The sequence below is a fragment of the Bombyx mandarina genome, chromosome 11 (assembly GCF_030267445.1).
Source record: "Bombyx mandarina strain Sakado chromosome 11, ASM3026744v2".
Taxonomy (NCBI): domain Eukaryota; kingdom Metazoa; phylum Arthropoda; class Insecta; order Lepidoptera; family Bombycidae; genus Bombyx; species Bombyx mandarina.
In genome coordinates, this window is record NC_143218.1 from 1,702,120 (window position 1) to 1,723,578 (window position 21,459).

The 21,459-nt window shown below is 39.2% G+C and overlaps 2 protein-coding genes across 3 annotated transcripts in view; one reads left to right on the forward strand and one right to left on the reverse strand.

Annotated features, from left to right (window-relative positions):
• Positions 1 to 19,753, reverse strand: part of LOC114246601 (uncharacterized) — a 48,950-nt gene extending 29,197 nt beyond the window's left edge. The window contains exons 1-2 of one of the 2 annotated variants that reach the window (XM_028179208.2): positions 19,582 to 19,753; positions 5,302 to 5,741 (exon numbers count right to left, since the gene is read on the reverse strand). In XM_028179208.2, the coding sequence (XP_028035009.2) occupies positions 5,302 to 5,628 (327 nt within the window). In that variant the 5' untranslated portion in view covers positions 5,629 to 5,741; positions 19,582 to 19,753. Of the gene's footprint in view, positions 1 to 5,301; positions 5,742 to 19,577 lie in introns of both variants that reach the window. The other variant, XM_028179207.2, reaches the window with a different exon arrangement.
• The window catches only part of PAPLA1 (Phosphatidic Acid Phospholipase A1), a 98,053-nt gene that overhangs the window by 35,481 nt on the left and 41,113 nt on the right, over positions 1 to 21,459 (forward strand).

Consider the following 21,459-nt stretch of genomic DNA (forward strand, 5'->3'; position numbering starts at 1 on the left):
GAGTTTGGTACTTTCTTGTAATCTGTCCTTTGCGATTTCTTCTTATCTTTTTTATTTATTGCTTAGATGGGTGGACGAGCTCACAGCCCACCCGGTTACTAGAACCCATAGACATCTACAACTTAAATGCCGCCACCCACCTTGAGATATAAGTTCTAAGGTCTCAGTATAGTTACAACGGCTGCCCCGCCCTTCAAACCGAAACGTATTACTGCCTCACGGCAGAAATAGGCAGGGCGATGGTACCTACACGTGCGAACTCGCAAGACGTCCTACCACCAGTAATTACGCAAATTATAATTTTGCGGGTTTCATTTTTATTACACGATGTTATTCCTTCACCGTGGAAGTCAATCGTGAAAATTTGTGAAGTACGTATTTCATTAGAAAAATTGGTACCCGCCTGCGGGATTCGAACACCGGTGCATCGCTTCAACACTAATGTACCGGACATCTTATCCTTTAGGCCACGACGATTTCGATCTACTTCGACTTCTATATAATTGAATCTCATTACTTTAAAGAATTAGAAGTAAAAGCTTTGGCTCAATTTGGCGGATTAATCCTAAGTCTTGAAGATTAAGTAGTTTTAAAGTTCGGAGATGCAATTCTTGTTATTTGTGAAGTCTTCAGTAGGTATATTCTCTCTGCCTTTTGTAAATAAGCGAGTGTCGTCTAAGATTTGTATGATGTACCCAGAGAGTTACTTCATCTATGCTAACTCTACAGTGGTTTTTACGGATGTTCCGTTATAACTATTGAACCGTGCGTCCGATTGACTCGAAACTTGGTATCCATGTAGAAAATACATGTACTTAATGGATAGGTTAATATTTATATGAGTGCTGGACTCTCTACACCCGTTGCGGGGGCGTTAATGATGAGAATCTTTGTGGGGGTGAAAAATAATAATGTTAATTTTAAATGCCCAGCGAAGCGGACGGGTACAGCTAGTTTCAAAATAATACTGTTTCTATTTAGCATGAAATTAAAACCCTTATAAATTTGTGATGTCTATTATTTAATTTTGTTAGTGTTTTTATAATATTAAAAAGGACACTACAAAAAGTAAGTCTAATTAACATAATCGTTTGTTTGTCCTTGTGATCCTGATTAGGTTGTCGGGTCAGAATAATAAAATGGTTGCATTCGCGTCGGACTGTCGGGTACCTGTGCAAATTTTCAAGTTAATCGGACACTTTGAAGTCAATAAAGATTACGTTAAATGATTTCATTTACGGCCGTTTTCAATAACCTATCTATCCCTAGTTTCGGTTACTAAAGATAGACAAATCTATATTTTTGTCCTTACTTACGTTCCAATAACCTATCGACGGGCAGCAGTTCCTATCGGATTTATCTATCCATCGTCGGGAGGACGGATAACCTGCTAAAGATAGAACGCTCATACAAATCGTGCTTACTTCCGTTTCAATATGAGTTTTAAGTAACTCTCCGGTAGGCAGCGCTATCTCTAGTATGGGCATTCGCTTATCTGTCAAAATCGGCCGGTTACATGTTTATCTTTCGAAAGTAAATCGCTTTAATTTAATAATTGTTTCTCTTCATATTGGCATATTGTAGCAGTGATGATAGTGATATGGAATTATTTCAAATGATAATGGATTGTGATGCAGATAGTGATAGTGAGGCCGATATCATATGGTTAGGAAAATAAAGATCGTCTGAATTACATGGCGAAGATCAATAATTACGAATTTGACTATAGATTTCTGAGCAAAGGTGTTGTGAATGAATTGATTAATTTAATGAGACCATATTTGAGTGTAACGTCAAAAAGGTAAGATAAATTTTAACCATAAAAGTACTCGTTATTACAACTTATATTTGTTTATAGCAATAGCAAAATTATACCTAATTTTTGTTGTGTTACAAAATCACACTCAACAGGAATTCTATAATACTGCTGGATTCCCATGGTGCCCTAAATGACATTCATATACTAATACAATAACCTGGTAGGCTATTTACCTTCATTCTTATTACACACTAATACCTCTACATTTTATATTTGTGTTACAGATTCAAATATAGGAGAGGAATTTAGAAATAGAAAAAGAGTATTTTGAATGTGTAATTTGTGTGCAATGCATCATTGATGTTTCAAAATGTTGTTGCTTGATGGCCTGGGTCTACTCATGATACAACTATAATTAACCATTCCGATTGAAAAGGTATTTCTTATTTATATTACCTTATTTATATTATTATTATTATATATTATTATTATATTTTTATTTATTTATATTATATATTTAGGTGTTTATATGAATTTAATATGACACTATTATAATAAATTATCTACATATCAAGAGAACATTGATAACAAGGTGGACTTGGAAATTGCTATTTGCTTGCCGATAGAGGCTATCCCCACAACCCTATCTTTTAACGTGATTAATTAACCCACATACTCAATCGGAACGATTTAAAATGAATCACATATTAAAACAAGAAATACTATAGAGAGGTAATCTTTTTTTTTAGTTAAGAGCTTGTTATACTGTATTGTAAAATAATTTAAGCGAATAATGTATAATTTTCAGATGCATTGGTGTTTGTAAAAGAAGACTCCCTGTATATCATTGAAAAGTAGATTAAAACTAGAAAATATGCAAGCTGTTATTATAGCTGCCATGCTGCATAATATCGTCAGAAGTATGAATTTAGAAGAATTAGAATCAGAAATTTCAGTCGCAGATACATTACAGGAAAATAATATAATTGTTCATAACAATTTTTCAAAACTTACATCTGAAATACAACTATGTACTTATAAATAATTGCTTCCAAAGATAATTTATAAAATAAACTCCAAAGATAATTTGACTATTTTTTATTTTCCAAAATGATAATTACATGGTAGTTAGTACATGCAAGATATTTAATTTAGAATTTGTACATATACTTAAAAAACTATCTAACATAAAATTATTATTGCCTACTTAATTTATGAAATTTAATATTCCTTTTAAGTAATTTTTAATTTTTTATATTATCTAAATCTAACTTAACTTTTGCTACCCTTTTCTTTATTTTCCAAGTCAAGTCTCTTTTTTGCTATTAGATATTCTGCTAATGCATTGTCCCTATGCTAGCCTTGCATTTCTTTTCTTCCACCTTGTTTCCGCTTGGCTGTAAAAGTGTTAAAAATATTATATATGACCTACAACAATGTGCATGCTTTATCCAAAATTTCATCTGCAATCCTTACCACCTCCAGCCTGTAACAAAGAGCATAATTATTTCAAATACTACGGCAACCTAAAGAAAAAATCATGTTTATCAATGTGTTATTAGAGACAAACAATCAACTAATTATACTAACCTTACTAAGGTTGTTTCTTATGTTGCCGTAGCGTTCTTTAAGTTTTCCCATTTTAGTCGAAGCTGCGATGGAGTTCGTGGGAAACGACGAATCGACGAATTAAAATCATTTACAAGGGTTTGCCAAGCCTGCTCCTTCAATTTATTGTTTGTGGCATTTGTTGCCTTATTATTGAAATGTTTTTTCGCCGCCACAAGTTCTGCTAGAGTCATCGTCTCATCTTTTGTCATGGGTGCTGCCTTTCTTGACTGAAAAAGATATATTTTCTAAACTTGAACTCAAAGTTTTCAAAGTAAAATTATTATTATCAATGTACTTCATAGATACTTACAGAATTCATTTTATTTCACTGTAGCTCTTTAATTACACACTTAGAATTATAAACGAAAGTTTTAAAGCGTTTTGGAGGTAAGTCATCATCTAATATAGTAGGTAAACAATAGAAAAACAAACAAAAGAAACTGATCACTGCTTATTGGCAAACGGACTGTCAAAACGTTTCGTTTCATAATTTCGACTAGGATAAAAATAGCAATACGTCCAATTTAAAAAAATCTACATATGTTTTTATTATTTTTTGTTATAAACAAATGTGTTTATGATAGTCTACAATATGCTGGTTAAATTATAGTTATAATTTAGAATAAAATAAAATAAGTCTTGATCCTGATGTTGTTTCGTATTTGTAGTAGAACGAAACGTATCAAGAGGCTCGGATAAATCGGAGGGAAGAAGCTATCTACTGTTGGTTAAAGAGAGATAGCACTTATCCGTGATTGTGAAACGCAAACTAAGGATAGATACGCTCTTGCTGATATTCGGAGATAGCTATCTATCCGAAAACTCAGATACGTTATTGAAAACGGCCGTTAATGTTTTTTTTCTTCCCCAAACTAGTCTAGTAACCTCGAGGGGTTACAATAGATTCACTGAACTAGTAGATGAACTCACGGGGCTCTAGTCTGAGGATTTTACTAACACTGGCCCTAGCAAGAGCAGTGATTCACAGAATCTACCGCCGGATCGGAAACGCGACCCACTGAGAAGATCCGGCGAGAAACTCAAGTGGGCTTTAATGTATTATTTTCCCTACCTATGCTGATAGCCTTGAGAGGCTATTTCAGCTTCTCCTTGACGTGTAGGTGAGCTCACGGGGCTCAAACCGGGAGTGTTGCTCACACTGGCCCTAGAAAGAGCAGTGCTTCGCTGAATCTACCACCGGATCAGAAACGGGACCCACTGAGAAGATCCGGCGAGAAACTCAGTGGGCTGTATCTATGGGTTAATTCACTTGTCGAGCCCTTCGTCGCAAGCGACGGGTTCGACGAGGACGGTGACTGGTAACTTTAACGTAGATGGATAGGACAAGCTATTAAAAATATAGCATTATACCCAAAACTGTCACGTATTGTGGCATATCCGTCTTTCAACCCACAGACGGCCATTTCTGGACATAGGCCTCCTCCAAGCCTCGCCACAACGATGAGTCCTGTGCTGCTTGCGTTCAGCGGATTTCCATGATCTTCAAAAGGTCATTAGTCCACCACCACTAACCCACGCTACATCTTCCGGAACGCGTTTGCAATTCGAGAACTTTATCGCTTTCAACCTCGAAATCCTTTGGGCTATATCGGTTATCGTGGTTCTCCTACGAATTCCTGATTGTGGCCTAGAGATGTTACGGATTTTTTGAACTTTCAAGACGCGATTGCCTAACGGGTTCTCAGAACAATTTTCATATTCATTGAGCAGTCGATATTTTGACGCTGCTGCAACTGGAACTGGACGACTCCAGTATTCAGTCCTGGTACCCAAAAATGGACTAGAGGGAAGTTAGACAGATTTGTCTGATGAAGGCCCGTTAAGTAATAGTGACGTGTAATTCTAGAAGCTTTTTCAATCGCCCTTCGATGCCTTCCTTGTTTATTTGTACAAACGATTCGAACACAAACCTTCTCATCAGCGTAAGTACTGTTAAACACTTCAGTGTCTTCGTATATGACGTCAGATTCTTGCGTTACGTAATCTGGCGCTGTTGAAGTTTCCACTGGGTCTTCATAGTTCGCTGTATCGTTCCTGTAGTTGATGCCATCCGTCAGACCAGCAGCATCACCGTCTCCGGCGTCAGGCGAATCCAGGAAGTCGTCATCGTAAGATTGGTCATTGGCTTTTTGTTCTATGCCATCACTAACGTCATCTTTCCTCGTATCGTTTTCGCTTCTCACCAGCAAAATGTTGATTAATGTTAACAGAACTATTGCTTTCTTATTGGCATTCATTTTGGTATTGTTCGGTGTGTTCTTTTAAATGTCGTGGTGGTACATTGTTTGTTTTTGGTTGAACGATGACTAGGTTGTTGGTTTAGGGTATATCGATTTCGTATGCAGGCGATCTGTGGACAATGGAAAAACGATTAGCACAAGATTTTTAGGGATTTCTCGAAGTGGCACGATTTATCTATTTGTTATCTTCCTTTTTATTTTTATTGCTTAGTTGGGTGGACAATGGGAAATCTACAACGCAAATGCTGCCACCAACCTTGAGATATGAGTTCTAAGGTCTCCGTTTTTATATTACAATGGCTGCCTCACCCTTCAAACCGAAATGCATTACTTCTTCACGGCAGAAATAGACAGGGAGGTAGTACCTACCTACCTACTCGTCCAGACTCACAAGACGTCCTACCACCAGTAAAAATTGATTGAAGATTGGGTTTTTCTCTCATGATTCTTCTTTTTCTTGATGCTCTTGTTCCATATTATGTTGGGTTGGTGCAGCATGTCCTCTTGTCAGCACAGAGATTTGGTATGGGTCTTTCAGTTAATCATGATAAGGGATAAGGGCAAGATGAAGATGCGTGCGGACTCACAAGACGTCCCACGATTAATCTATTTATTATCCTCCTCCCTTATAATCTAGCATTATTATTCTCACGAGAAGAAACTCGACAAGTTAGCGATATCGGTCAATGCAATCAAAAGTCTAGATTTTATGAAAGCACTTAATAAAACTTGTTATGTTAATATGAAAAGCACGTTCGAAGCTGCCGAAGCATTGCGAGATGTAAACAAATAAATCGTTATTCCTAATTGTGTGTGTAAATATTTTTGTGGCGGAGATTTAAGTTATAATGAGTAAGTTGCAATCTATATATTAATACGTGAAGCGAAAACTTTGTATCCCTTTTTACGAAAATTGCGCGGGCGGAGGACTATGAAATTTCCCACACTTATAGAGAATATAGAGAAGAAGTGCACAATGCTGATATTTTTTTAAAATAATGCATAAAAGATACATTAAATCTATAAAGAAAACGTTACACACACTACATACCATGTATTTGACGCGCACACGCATGCATACTATTTATTTATTGTCAAACTTTTGTTCTTGACGTCTGTGGTCAAATTGAGAATAGATTAAATATTTTTTGTCTTTATTAATATTTTTTATAGGGTAGTCTTGGCGAAATTTGTGATTATAGAAGTATAAAATACAATAATAATAGTGTACAAACTTACAATTCCAATTAATTATAGTCGAATTTCGACTACTGCGGGCCCTCTAGTATTTATTAATCAACGTGGCAGTAAAACGAAACGCATTACTGCTTCACGGCAGAAATAGGCAGGGGATGTGGTACCTACCCGTGCGGACTCACAAGACATCCTACCACCAGTAATTACGCAAAGTATAATTTAGCGGGTTTGATTTTTCTTACAAGATGTTATTGCTTCACCGTGGAAGTCAATCTTTGTAAAGTATGTATTTCATCAGAAAAATTGGTACCCGCCTGCAGGATTCGAACACCTGTGCATCGCTACATACGAATGCACCGGAAGTCTTATCCTTTAGGCCACGACGACTTCAGTCGCAGATTTCAGTGTGCAGATGGAACTTAGTGGCGAACGTAGGCAAAAACGTCAAAATACAAAAATGTAAAAGATACATAATGTAGAAACATTAATCAATAAACTAATGACCATATATAAGAAAATAGGATTCCATAATTTTAAAAATAAAATTCATTTGCATTAAGAATTTATTGGCGGCCACACATTAATTATGTTTCAAATGACCGGCCAGTATTTTAAAGCGGCAACCTCGTTTGGTAAATTATTATATCAATGCGAAAGTGAGTTTGTTTGTTTGTCACGTCTCAACCAGTCAGTCGATAACCATGAAATTTTGCGTGCACGTTGTCAAAGGTATCCTCCTCCTCTTTCTCCTCCGTGCGTCGCGTTCCTCAGTGCTGAAGGTCGTGACCTTTACAGAGCAGTTTTGTTTGAACTATATTTGTCTATTCCTTCCTGTCCTCTGCGCAGTGAATAGCGGCATTGGTGCTGGAGTCCATCATGTCGTCTTAATTTGATCGGACCAGCGAATGGGAAGGATTACGCCCATTAGGCCTCTTTCCTTCCAATTTGCTGATGATGACTAGACTTTTTTTTATGCTCTTGTAGACAGACGAGCATACGGCCCACCTGATGGTGAGTGGTTACCGTCGCCCATGGACTTCAGCAATGCCAGGAGCAGAGCCAAGCCGCTGCCTACCGCTTAATACTCTCCACAAGCCTCTTTTGAAGAAGGACATCGAGTCTTTCGAGTCGTTCTTTTCTATTTCCTCGCAACGTGACCTGAAAAACTCGAAAATCCTACGTAGCCATGTGATGGAGAGTTTTGTGGAAACTATTAGTTCTTTCAGGATTGATTCGCCGGTCCGATGTCAGAGGTACAGAAAAGGACAAAGGATAACTACATCGGTAGTTTTCGTCCAATAAAAAGTAACATTCCTAAGAAGTGTCCTTTAAATCTCCAGTAGCACGAAAAAGGCGTAGTCTAAATCTAGTGTCTTTAGCCTTTAGCGGAGATATTCGAGAAATACGTTTGTAAAGACGAAATGTGATCATTCTTCCCTGTTGAGCTTGGAGACAGCAGCGATCTCTCAAACCCATAAAAGCTTAAGAATTCGAGTAATTACTGGTGTATGATGCATTGGGGTGGGAGCAGCTGTACTGGTTCGAAGGGTGGGGCAGTCTTTATACAATTGAGAGCTGGTTCTCACCCTTTCTTGCTCCTTATGGAGGGCTCGCGATTCCCCCGATGAGAGAGTTATTTAATTTTGAACGCCCTTTCTTCTTCGTATAGTTATTTCTCATTATGGAGCGCTCGTGATTCCCCCGATAAGAGAGTAATTTATCTTTGAACACCCTTTTCTTCTTCGCGTATTATTTCTCATTATAGAGGCCTCGCGATTCCCCCCAATGAGAGAGTAATTTATCTTTGTTGATGCTTCTCCTTCATCGCCCGTTCTTGGCGTCGTGGAGAGCGTCATGTAGCTTGGTGTAGCGAAACCAGTCGGATGATTCGATAGGAAACTAATACCAGAACAGATAAATCTTCTTCCTCCCCCCAATACGTATGTGGAGGTATACGATAAAGGGAAGATCTTCCACCGAGCGGCTGATATTGCTCGGTAGAAGTCACGCAGGGCGGCTTTGAATGTGTGTGAGAGAAAGAGAGTGCTAAGAAAGTCTTGATGGCAAAACGTCTTGTGAGTCCGCACGGGTAGGTACCACCGCCCTGCCTATTTCTGCCCTTGAAGCAGTAATGCGTTTCGGTTCGAAGGGTGGAGCAGCCGTTGTACTGTAAAAACTGAGACCTTAAAACTCGTATCTCAAGGTGGAGGGCGGCATTTACGCCAGGTCCCCTTACCCACGTAAGCATTAATGAAAGAAAAAAAAAGACTTCATCGAGTTCCGGCTACAACTGACAGTCGACGTCACACCCAACGACATCGTAGCACGTGCGAAATCCGCATGGTAAATCCGAGAGCTCATAAAAACTGCGAAGCACAAACACATACACGATGTTCGCGGTCACAAAAAAAAATATAGGTAGTACAGTCGATAAAAAAAGTGATCGTAAATATCTATATCTATTTAAGTATGGGGTAAACTTAGGCTGTTTGGTTTGAGCAGCATTTTTGCAAATTTTACAGGAGAGTCAGTTAAAGTGTAAGATTTGGACAGAAAAAGATAATCTTCAAATGTTTTTGAACGGAGTAAACTTAATTGAAGTTCAATTAAAAACATCGGACGGGTGATGTCTAATACCAACTAAAATGGACCTTTAATTACAAAGATAAATGCTTTGTGTCCCTCGTTATAAATAATATTGTAATCGATCGGTAGCGAAACATTAAATCAGACTTATTGACTTATTATCCGCTTATCAAGATTGATTGTTATCGAAATTAATTCGTGTAACAATTGATTACTATTATATGAAGTAGGTGTCGCGATAGATATCATAGAACGCAAATATGATGCCCTATTTCGTCACGCCCTAAACACGTCATTACGGATCCTCCCGATCGATTAACGGTGCTTTTTAGGTACCACAGGCACCGGTCACCGTCCTCGTCGAAACCGTCGCTTGCGACGAAGGGCTCGACGAGTGAATTAACCCACAGACACAGCCCACTGAGTTTCTCACCGGATCTTCTCAGTGGGTCGCGTTTTCGATCCGGTGGTAGATTCTGCGAAGCATTGTTCTTGTTAGGGTCAGTATTAGCATCACTCCGGTTTGAGTCGGTTGAGCTCACCTACATGTTAGGGCGAAGCTGAAATAGCCTCTCGACTATCAGCATAGGTAGGGAAAAAAATATGCCTGAATTCCGCTAACGAAATTTAATTTTTGCGTAAATTTATAATGATATGGAGTAGTACTTCAGAATGAATAAACAATAAAATACTTAAATGCCTTTCCCGTTACGGTATATAATAAGAAAACAACATTTAAAGTACTTAATCTCTTTTAAAATTAATATTTTAAACAGTATTCATATGTTAAATACTTTCTTTATACTCAATGACAGACTTTTCACTACACGACACTGAATGACATTGAAGAAAAATCCTTTTCATAAACTAAAGAGTTTTAACCTTTATAGGTTTTTATTTAATACTAGCGACCCGCCCTCGCTTCGCTTCGGAAACATTAAAACACACATGAAACCAAATAAAATAAATTAAAAAAAAAAAAAAAAAGTAGCCTATGTTCATCAGGGACAATGTCGGTTTCTAATGGAAAAAGAATTTTTCAAATCGGTCCAGTAGTTTCGGAGCCTATTCGAAACAAACAAACAAATCTTTCCTCTTTATAATATTAGTATAGATTAGTATAGATAATACGTGAAGCAAAAACTTTGTACCCCTTTTTACGTAAATTGCGCGGACGGAGGAGTATGATATTTCTCACACTTATAGAGAATATAGAGAAGGAGTGCTGAATGTTAATTTTTTATTTATTTTACATAAAATTACTTTAAATCAATAAATAAAAAAACATTACACACACTACCATGTATTTGACACACACACGCATGCATACTATTTGTTTATTGTCAAATTATTTCTTAATGCTTATAGTCTGTGGTCAAATTGAGAATAGATTAAATATTGTTTGTCTATACTTCTATACTAATATTATAAAGAGGAAAGATTTGTTTGTTTGTTTGTTTCGAATAGGCTCCGAAACTACTGGACCGATTTGAAAAATTCTTTTTCCATTAGAAACCGACATTGTCCCTGATGAACATAGGCTACTTTTTTTTTTTTTTTTTAATTTATTTTATTTGGTTTCATGTGTGTTTTAATGTTTCCGAAGCGAAGCGAGGGCGGGTCGCTAGTCTTTAAATATTTGTCTAAAGTGCAGTCTTGGCGAAATTTGTGATTATAGAATTATAATAGTCTTTGACAATAGAATCATAGTAGTGTACAAACTTAGGTATAATTTCAATTACTTATAGTCGACTATCGGAATTTCGACTATCGGGGGACCAGTAGTATAATTATACATATAAATAAAATTGGAGTGTCTGTTTGTAATATTGAAATAACCGCTTTTTACTACATGCATATGAATATAATATTATATACGGTACATAGACCAAAATAACATTTTTTACAATTTTTGTTCTGTCTGTCTGTTTGTTCCGGCTAATCTCTGGAACGGCTAGACCGATTTTGACTAGACTTTCACTCATAAGTAACTGATGATATAAGAAGTAACTTAGGCTACTTTTTTTAGACTAGGTTCGCCGCGCGGTGTCACCCGCGGTACGACAATAACCGCGGGTAACATCGCGGGACTCAGCTATCAGTAATAAAATTTAATGTTTCCGAAGCGAAGCGAGGGCGGGTCGCTAGTATCAAATACATTTGGATCATGTCAGTTCACCGAGAAATTCCTCCAGCTCGGTGGAATCCCTGTCTTGTTATACCTTCAACTGTCTCTTCATAGAAGAAAACAGGTTGTGTAGTGGTAAAAACTTTGTGTTACCGCGTCCAAAGATATTTTTTTTATTTCCCTTATATATCTCGTAGAGATGTAGATCTCGTCGGAGACGTGATTTTTATAATAAACGCACAAAATTAACGTTGTGTTTTTTAGTTCTATTAGGACCGTCGATTGAATATAAATCAGCTGCTGGCGGTAGGAACCTTCGCAAGTTCGAGGGCGTTTCTTAATATGCACGCCTTTAGTTTTCCGGAGTGGTACGTGCGTCTTTCTGTCTTGTTTGGCAGTTAGCATCACACGTCGATAGACTGACCAGGGTCGCCAAGAAGGACGCCCAGTCGGTCTGTGGTTTGAGGACCTGAATAATGAAAAAATATCCTGCAGAATAGTTTGAGATGATGCGGGTATATTCCTGTTTTAAAATCGAAGGCCACAGAAGCAGACTTCATCCAAATTGACCAGAACCGTGGCGTTTATCTTTTTGATTTATTTATTGCTTAGATGGGTGGACAAGCTCACGTTCCCCTGGTGATGAGTGGTTACCGGAACCCATAGACATCTACAATGTAAATACGGTCATCTACCTTGAGATATGAGTTCTAAGGTCTCAGTTTTTACAGTACAACGCCTGCCCCACCCTTAGAATCGAAACGCATTACTGCTTCACAGCAGAATTAGGCAAGGTCGTAGTACCTACCCGTGTGGACTTACATGACGTCCGACCACCAGTAAAGCGTTTCAAGGGAAGCCACGATACGATCCGGCTTTTTCAGAACATTATGACATGTCCCATGTTTTCAAACCACAGCTGAGAAGGAGCAGCTTTCAATTAAAACAGAGCCATCAAAATCGTCTCGGCTAGAAAAAGTTGTAGGGTCATATAAAAAAACCAGTCGAATGACTGACGTATTACCCTTATGGGCTCTCGAAGTGTCTTTGCCTCTACCAAAACCAAAGCTCTCTTACGCTTGTTCGATAAATCGCCTAACAGCAAAGCCTTGACACGATTTCTACTAAGGTTTTTCGATACAAATACGTTTTCAATTATCAGTTTAGACTGTCGTTTTGTGGTTTAATTTGCTCGCGTACCTACCTACTAATTTGGGTGGTGCGCGTTTGTAAATAGCACGTGTCTGGTCACGGTTGCCGTTCAGACAGAGGTGGAGAAAGAGGGGGGTGGAGAGAGGTACAGTTTATTGCACGTCAAAACATAACATTGACGAAACAATCACGTTCCTAGTCACGTCTATAGGGTCCGAGGTCTGGCCCAAACATCTGCGGACCGGTTCCACATACCCCGCGTGTCCCCTAGGCGCGGACACCTCGTCTGAGGTTCGCCCCCCCTATTTCTGCAGTGAAGCAGTAATGCGCTTCGGTTTGAGGGGTGGAGCAGCCGTTGTAACTATACTTGAGAGCTTAGAACTTATATCTCAACGTGGGTGGCGCATTTACGTTGTAGATGTCTATGGGCTCCAGTAACCACTTAACACTAGGTGGGCTGTGAGCTTCTTCACCCATTTAAGCAGTTAAAAATAATGATTGTAACAACAATTGTGTCGGTACACGGTTTGATAGCGAAAAGTTTCGATCAACACCTTAAGAAACTTTTGTTATCCAGCTGGGCTGGGGCCTTTTTTTTATTGCTTCGCTAGATGGACGAGCTCCTGGTGTTAAGTGGTTACCGGAGCCCAAGATATCTACGACGTAAATGCGCCACCCACCTTGAAATATCAGTTCTAAGGTCTCGGTGTAGTTACAATGGTTGCCCCACCCTTCAAACCGAAACGCATTACTGCTTCACGGCAGAAATAGGCAAGGTAGTGGTACCTACCCGCGCGGGCTCACAAGAGGTCCCACCACCACTAAAACCAGTATCTCCAGTAGTAAGTCCATCGCAACGTGCCATAGCGAAGGACTTTTTGGGTTTCTTCTTTCGGCGTTTCTTTTACTCCATCCATTGCTTTTTGTCCTCTGAATTGCATTTTATTATTAACATTTACACTAAAGTTTAGCTTTTCAATTTCCAATACATTAAAAATATCACTATGTATATTGTGATGGCTTTAATTAAAAAAGAAACAATACAGTAGTATTGAGAATTAGCTCTTTTTTTTTAGACTCTGTCAAAAATTTGTGTAGACATTGTGTAGGCGTCGTCGATTAAGGTCGAAATTTGAGGTCCTCTTAATCGTGGACACGTCCTTTGGGTCCGCGATGATCGGAAATATAAATCGGTGTGATATTCAAAAGGATATGTCATAAAAATGTCCTTGCTTGTTTTAAGATCGGGGAAAATAGCCTTAGACGTCGTCGGACGCGATCGAAGGTCGGCCATTACCATATTATTAACAGAATCATAAACACAACAAGTATCGAGGTGGCTTTTGTTGAAGGATAATAAAAAAAATGTCACATCAATTTGAATGTTAATAGTAATAGCGTCTAATATGATTTTTTTTGGCTCGCGCGTTCGATTATTTATGGAGGTTTTTTTGGAATGAAGTTCCTTATGGGACGATGCGGAGGGGTACCCTAATCGGGAAAAAACGTCCGTAACGTAAGATTTTTGTTAGTAATGCACACAATGAACGCCTTAACTTTGTAATAACGTCCAAATTAGTAATGCACACAGTGTACGACTTAACTTTGTAATAACGTACAAAAAATAACATTTTTTTATCATTCATTGATCACGATCTCAGAGCGTTCGTTTGCGCAATACACTAACTCTTATGCAAACAACCGCGAATGAAGTGTACCACAATAAGTTCGCACGTTACCGAATGACCGTGGGTTGTTGCGAAACCTCCAGTTTTATTTTCTTTATACCTCGAATAGAACTTTAAATTAGTATTTTTATAATAAGGAACTTCGTTCCTATCCGGTGTCCCACGACACCACACATCTTTATTTAGTTTATTGCCTTTGTAGGCATACGAGCATACATCCTATCTGATGGTGAATGGTTACCGTTGCCCGTGGACATCAGTAAGGCCGGGGACAGAATCAAGCCGTAAAGTACCATCTTAGTGTATTAAAAAGTGTCCGATGAAAGGGAGCTAATTAAGGTGGCGCCACTGTAGCAAGTGGAAAGATTTTTAAAGACAGCGCCATATATTATCACACTTCACTTCATTCCAGCACACTTCACTCTGTTTAAAACTTCTATATTCATATTGTTCCAGCTTTTTTTTATGATTGAAGGATTACTGGTGGTCCGGAGGCCTTTCCAGTTTCACCAGGTCAGGTAGCAGAGGCTCAGCCAGTAGGAGTAGGATTGGCTAACAGCTACCCAAGTGCCTTCGAAGGAGACCTAAAAACTCAAGAGTAGCTGCTTCGCCAATGAATCTACTACCGGATCGGAATCGCGACCCGCTGAGAAGATCCGAGAAACTCAGCGAGCTGATACATGGGCTAGGTTGCATGTCGAGATCGACGAGTACGGTTACCGGGGTCCCTAAACCCGCTCCTAGTCTTAGAGCTGAAGGCGTCTATTGCAAAGGTTATTGGATCTGATGGATCCGTAAGGACGTGACGTTCCCACTTGCTACACTAGAGCTGTTTCGGCGAGTCTTCCAACAACAACTCGCTGTTTATAGGTCTTTTTTTATTTTTATTGATTTGATGGGTGGACGAGCTCACAGCCCACCTGGTGTTAAGTGGTTACTGGAGCCCATAGACATTTACAACGTAAATGCGCCACCCACCTTGAGATATAAGTTGTAAGGTCTCAGTATAGTTAAACGACTGCCCCACCCTTCAAGCCGAAACGCATTACTGCTTCACGGCAAAAATAGGTGCGGTGGTGGTACCTACCCGTGCGGACTCACGTGAGGTCCTACCACCAGTAATGGTCGGTCACTTTTTCAACTTGGCCCCTATACAAGAGGGCGCTCCTTAGTTCAAAGTTTCTTTGTTTGTACATGACGAGACGGATAGTAAAATGAATAAATTTTGCCGCGCGTGTAATTAAAACCATCTGTTATCAAAGAGTATATTTGTACATATATTTATACTAATTATTTTGTAGTATACGTAATTGTATAATATGCTATTCAAAACTAAATCGAGGGGTGAAAGACTATTTGATGTAAGCAGCATTTCGCTCTTTTTTTCTTTTCCTACCTAAGTTGATAGCCTTGCGAGGCTATGTCAGCGTAACCTAACAAGTAGGTGAACTCACGGGGCTCAAACCTCATGACGTTGCTAACCCTAACCTTAGCAAGGGCAGTGCTTCGCCGAATCTACCACCGGATCGGAATCGCGACCCGCTGAGAAGATCCGGCGAGAAACTCAGTGGGCTGCGTCTGTGAGGACGATTTCGCTTAACAGGCGATATTTAACGGCCGTCTGGTGTAGTGGTAAGTGACATGGTCACTACACAAGGGGGTCGCGGGTTCGAATCCCGCCAAGGGAAGATATTTGTATGATAAATATAAATGTCTTTTCCAGGGTTATGGATGTCTATTAAATATATGTATGTGTATAATAAAAATCTTACATTTATTTCCGTTATCTGGTACCTGTAACACAAGTTCTTTACGAACTTATCACGGGACCAATTAACGTGGCGTGATTGTTAGTAAATATTTATTTATTTATTTATCTTTCTAATTAAAGGTCCGTTTTATTTGGTATTATAGCATCGACAGTTCGATGTTTTTAATTGAACTTCAATTAAGTTTACTCCATTCAAAAATAGCTTAAGCAGCGTGTTTTTGTTGTTATGTTATTTCTTCGAAATGCTTAAACTTTAAATAGTTATCTCCTGTAAAGTTGCGATTCTCCCGTGATCTCCAAACAGGTGTGTGCTTCGAAATCTTGTGACGAAAAGGTCGTGTGAGTTTGACATTAAAAAAAAAAACTGAAAACCGGTCGACATATTACGTTTTCGAAGTGATTGATGGATGGCGTTGCGAAGATGAAAAGATATTACATGACGAGTTCGGTGAACTTTGGTTTTTTTTTTAAACCGATCGCCAAATGAGGTGTCATGTTATTCACGATTACGACGAAGAGTTCGACGAGCGAACTAACCCATAGACGCAGCCCACTGAGTTTCTCGCCGGATCTTCTCGGTGGGTAACGTTTCCGATCCGGTGGTAGATTCGGCGAAGTACTGGCCTTGCTAAGGTTAGTGTTAGCAACGTCATGAGGTTTGAGCCCCGTGAGCTCACCTACTTGTTAGGTTACGCTTCACAAGGTTATCAGCTTAGTTAGGAAAAGAAAAAAAGAGCGAAATGCCGCTTACATTAAATAGTCTTTCACCCCTCGACTTCGTTTTGAATAGCATATTATACAATTACGTATACTACAAAATAATTAGTATAAATATATGTACAAATATACTCTTTGATAACAGATGTCATTAATTACACGCACGGCAAAATTTATTCATTTCACTATCCGTCTCGTCATGTACAAACAAAGAAACTTTGAACTAAGGAGCGCCCTCTTGTATAGGGGCCAAGTTGAAAAAGTGACCGACCATTACTGGTGGTAGGACCTCATGTGAGTCCGCACGGGTAGGTACCACCACCGCGCCAATTTTTGCCGTGAAGCAGTAATGCGTTTCGGCTTGAAGGGTGGGACAGCCGTTGTAACTATATTAAGACCTTAGAACTCATATCTAAAGGTGGGTGGCGGAATTTACATTGTAGATGTCTGTGGGCTCCGGTAGCCACTTAGCACCAGGTGGGCTGTGAGCTCGTCCACCCATCTAAGCAAGCAAGTGCAAGTGCAGCTCGTGCAATGCAAGCAATACAAAAAAGAAAACGTATAATACGGGTGTCCCCCAACTAACCCGGAGATTATAAATCTGTAGTGTGAAATTTATAATGATTTGTACGGGTCATAATTGATTTCGCGTTTTTCCTACCTATGCCTATATGATAGCCTTGAGAGGCTATTTCAGCTTCACTCTAATGTGTGTAGGTGAGCTCGCGGGGCTCAAACCGGAGTGTTGCTAACACTGAGGAATTGTTCGAGATGATACCGGCATCTCGTTTTTACCATCGCACCTCCCGCCACCGGAGTAGAGTTCATCCATACTACCTGGAGCCACTGCGGTCATCCACAGTGCGTTTCCAGAGGTCCTTTTTGCCACGTACCATCCGGCTATGGAATGAGCTCCCCTCCACGGTGTTTCCCGAGCGCTATGACATGTCCTTCTTCAAACGAGGCTTGTGGAGAGTATTAAGCGGTAGGCAGCGGCTTGGCTCTGCCCCTGGCATTGCTGAAGTCCATGGGCGACGGTAACCACTCACCATCAGGTGGGCCGTATGCTCGTCTGCCTACAAGGGCAATAAAAAAAATAAAATAAAACTGGCCCTAGCAAGAGCAGTGCTTCGCAGAATCTACCACCGGATCGGAAACGCGACCCACTGAGAAGATCCGGCGAGAAACTCAGTGGGCCAACTTGCACTTTGGGTCAATTGAGTTGTAATAAAAAGAATTGAATTCGTTAAATATTTCGTTTTTGACTTTTTAAAAACATTGGTAACATAAACATATATTTGTAAATGCACTATATTGGTACATAATGCGTTATATGGGGTCATACAAACGCGTTTTGCGAGAATACTCCTCTAACGCGTTTTCTATAACGCGTAGGGAAGATAACTGTACTCACTAATACGATTTTCATTACGTGTACTTGCATGTGGACGAAGTTCGCGGTGCCCGTTGACATGGCTATGAACAATGGCGAAAATTGCTGCTGTTAAGATGGTCATAGTCACTAACTTGAGAATTGAGCTCAAATACTGGAGTCTAATAGACGGCCGTCCTCATTTTTGGATCGAAATGGGGCGATCAAATCAGGGTACTCACACGCACGGGAAAACACGACGTCCTATTGGATATGTAAAACAATTTTGCGATTCATTTTTTGCCACTATGTTATTCCATCATCTTTTTTAAAAGGAATCCAATGGACGCCTAAAACTGCTACGAAAAGCCAATTGTAATAACGGCTGGATTACCATTCAAATGAGGGTTATGCGTCCGAGGTCTTAAACAAGGTATTTCATATTGGTCCTTGCTGTTCCTACCTATCTAATCCCTACCCTACCCTACCCTGGTAGCACGCAGGCGGTTCTGGTTCCATACCATACATAGATCATTGTCGGTCATATTGTTATGTCCCATCGTTACTTGATCTCAATATCATAAAATCTTTGGCACAATAGGTATTTAAAATGATTTTTTTTTTATTGCTTAGATGGGTAGATGAGCTTACAGCCCGCCTGGTTTTAAGTGGTCACTGGAGCCCATCGACATCTACAGCGTAAATGCGCCACCCACATTGAGATATAAGTTCTAAGGTCTCAGTATAGTTACAACGGCTGCTCCACCCGTCAAACCGAAACGCATTGCTGTTTCACGGCAGAAATAGGCAGGGCGGTGGTAACTACCCGTGCGGACTAACAGGAGGCCCTACCACCAGTAATCACACAAATTATAATTTTGCGGTTTTGATTTTTATTACACGATATTATTCCTTCGCCGTGCAAGTCAATCGTAAACATTTGTTAAGTACGTATTTCATTAGAAAAATTGGTACCCGCCTGTGGGATTCGAACACCGGTGCATCACTACATACGAATGCACCGGACGTCTTATCCTTTAGACCACGATGACTTCATTAAAGAATCTATTTAAGAATAGTTGGTAAAATAAATTCAATGTTTATGCATTATATTTTGGTATTTACTGTTCTTATAAGGCTCGGCCTTAGAGAATTTGTCATAATCTGCTCCAAGCTTGAGCGAATTTTAAAGTTATAAGTCAAGAATAATAATAACACATTAAGATGGCATTGGTGATATTTTAACGTCGATTCCGGTTCCAAAAGCATTTCGTTTTTTGAGCTTCGTTCGAAAGCTTACAAAAAAAAGCACTCAATCAAACTTCTTGTACTTACGTACGTATTTATATTTAATAAAATGGAAATCCAAAAAAAATGAACACTTCACTTATACACGAGGCACTATGTTAAAACAATCCGTGTTCGAACGAAGAATAAAAATATATATTTATAATTAATAAATTTGCACGTGCGCACCCGATCGCGTCAGTCTCAGACTGAACGGCGCGAATGCAGGTGGCTGCTTATTAGACGTATCAATGACGGGGACGGTTTCATGCGACTTTCGCAATTTTTGTTTCGACAATGATTAAATTGTTTTAACGCAGAAAGCGGTTTTGTCTATGTTTATTTTGGCGATTATTCCTATTTGTTCCGTTGCATGTTATCAAGCGGTATGGTCCTTTGATGACGAACGCTATATTGGTCGTTGGTGGATTTATGTTTGGCCTTTCCGTTTTTTATCGGTTCGTCGAAATATATTAGTTTGCGGTCAGGTGTGGCTATGTTAGTCACAACTAAGAAGTAGGAAGGCATACCTACAGCAAATGTAAACTGGGTTTGTATCGTTAATACGAAGCATTATTCACATATAACGCATATTGTGTTTCGCAACGTTTCTAAAACCAATAAGCATAATGATAGCTTGCTTTTTATATGTACACTGTAAAACCAAATAAATACTACACATAACAACAATGTGGAATACAGAGGCCAGTGTTTTTTTCTTACGGATTTAATTGAAACTCCTTAAAAATTCTCCTCAAAAGGCTGTGTCAGTTTCCTTTAATTACAACAGACAATCAGCTGCAATCATCAGTTCCTTTGAAGCCTAGTGGGATTAGAGTTTCAGCGATGTGCTTATCTAGAAAAATATTAACGAACAATAACAATTGCTTAATCCATTCTAAGACAATTTTACCAACTTAAGTACCTACTTAACAAATGCTCATGATTGAGTTCAACGTGTAAAGCATTGTGTTATCAAAATCCCACCCGCAACATTATTATATGCGTAATTACCGATGGTAGGACTTCTGGTGAGTCCGCACGAGTAGGTACCACCATCCTGTCAATTTCTGCCGTGAAGCAGTAATGCTTTTCGGTTCGAAGGGTGGGGCGGCCGTTGTACTGTTAAAACGGAGACCTTGGAACCCATATCTCAAGGTGGGTGGCGGCATTTACGTTGTATATGTCTACGGGATCCAGTAACCACTTAACACCAGTTGGACCGTGAGCTCGTCCACTTATGTAAGCAATAAATAAAAATAAAAGTTGACGGGAGATTTCAATATTTAAACCCCAAAATTGAACAGTCTCATGTGTGTTGTTTCATATAATAATATGTTCGTGTTGTGTATATTAAATATATATACTGGTAAACCGATTTGGCCACATAACAAAACACTCGCAACCAAATCACCCATCCCTGCCTCGTCCGAATAGGCAGACTCAACCCTTGTAGTGGGATTCCGCCCGAGGCTCATTCCGTGCCTTATGTAAAGGTGTGCGACCCACGATACAAACAGCATTTTTAATTAAATATAACACGTGGTACTCTGTATTGTTGGAATCGTCCAAATTACTATCCTACTAATATTTTAAACGCAAAAATTTGTAAAAATGTGTGGATGTATGGTGGTTACTTTTTCACGCCAAAAGTACTGAATGTATTTTGATGAAACTACAATAATATGACACAACACATAGGCTATAATCTATACATATAAATAAAATTGGAGTGTCTGTTTGTAATATTGAAATAACCGCTTTTTACTACATGCATATGAATATATATACGGTACATACACCAAAATAGCATTACAATTTTTGTCTGTCTGTCTGTTTGTTCCGGCTAATCTCTGGAACGGCTGGACCGATTTTGATGGGAGTTTCACTGATAGGTAGCTGATGATATAAGGAGTAACTTTACTTTTTT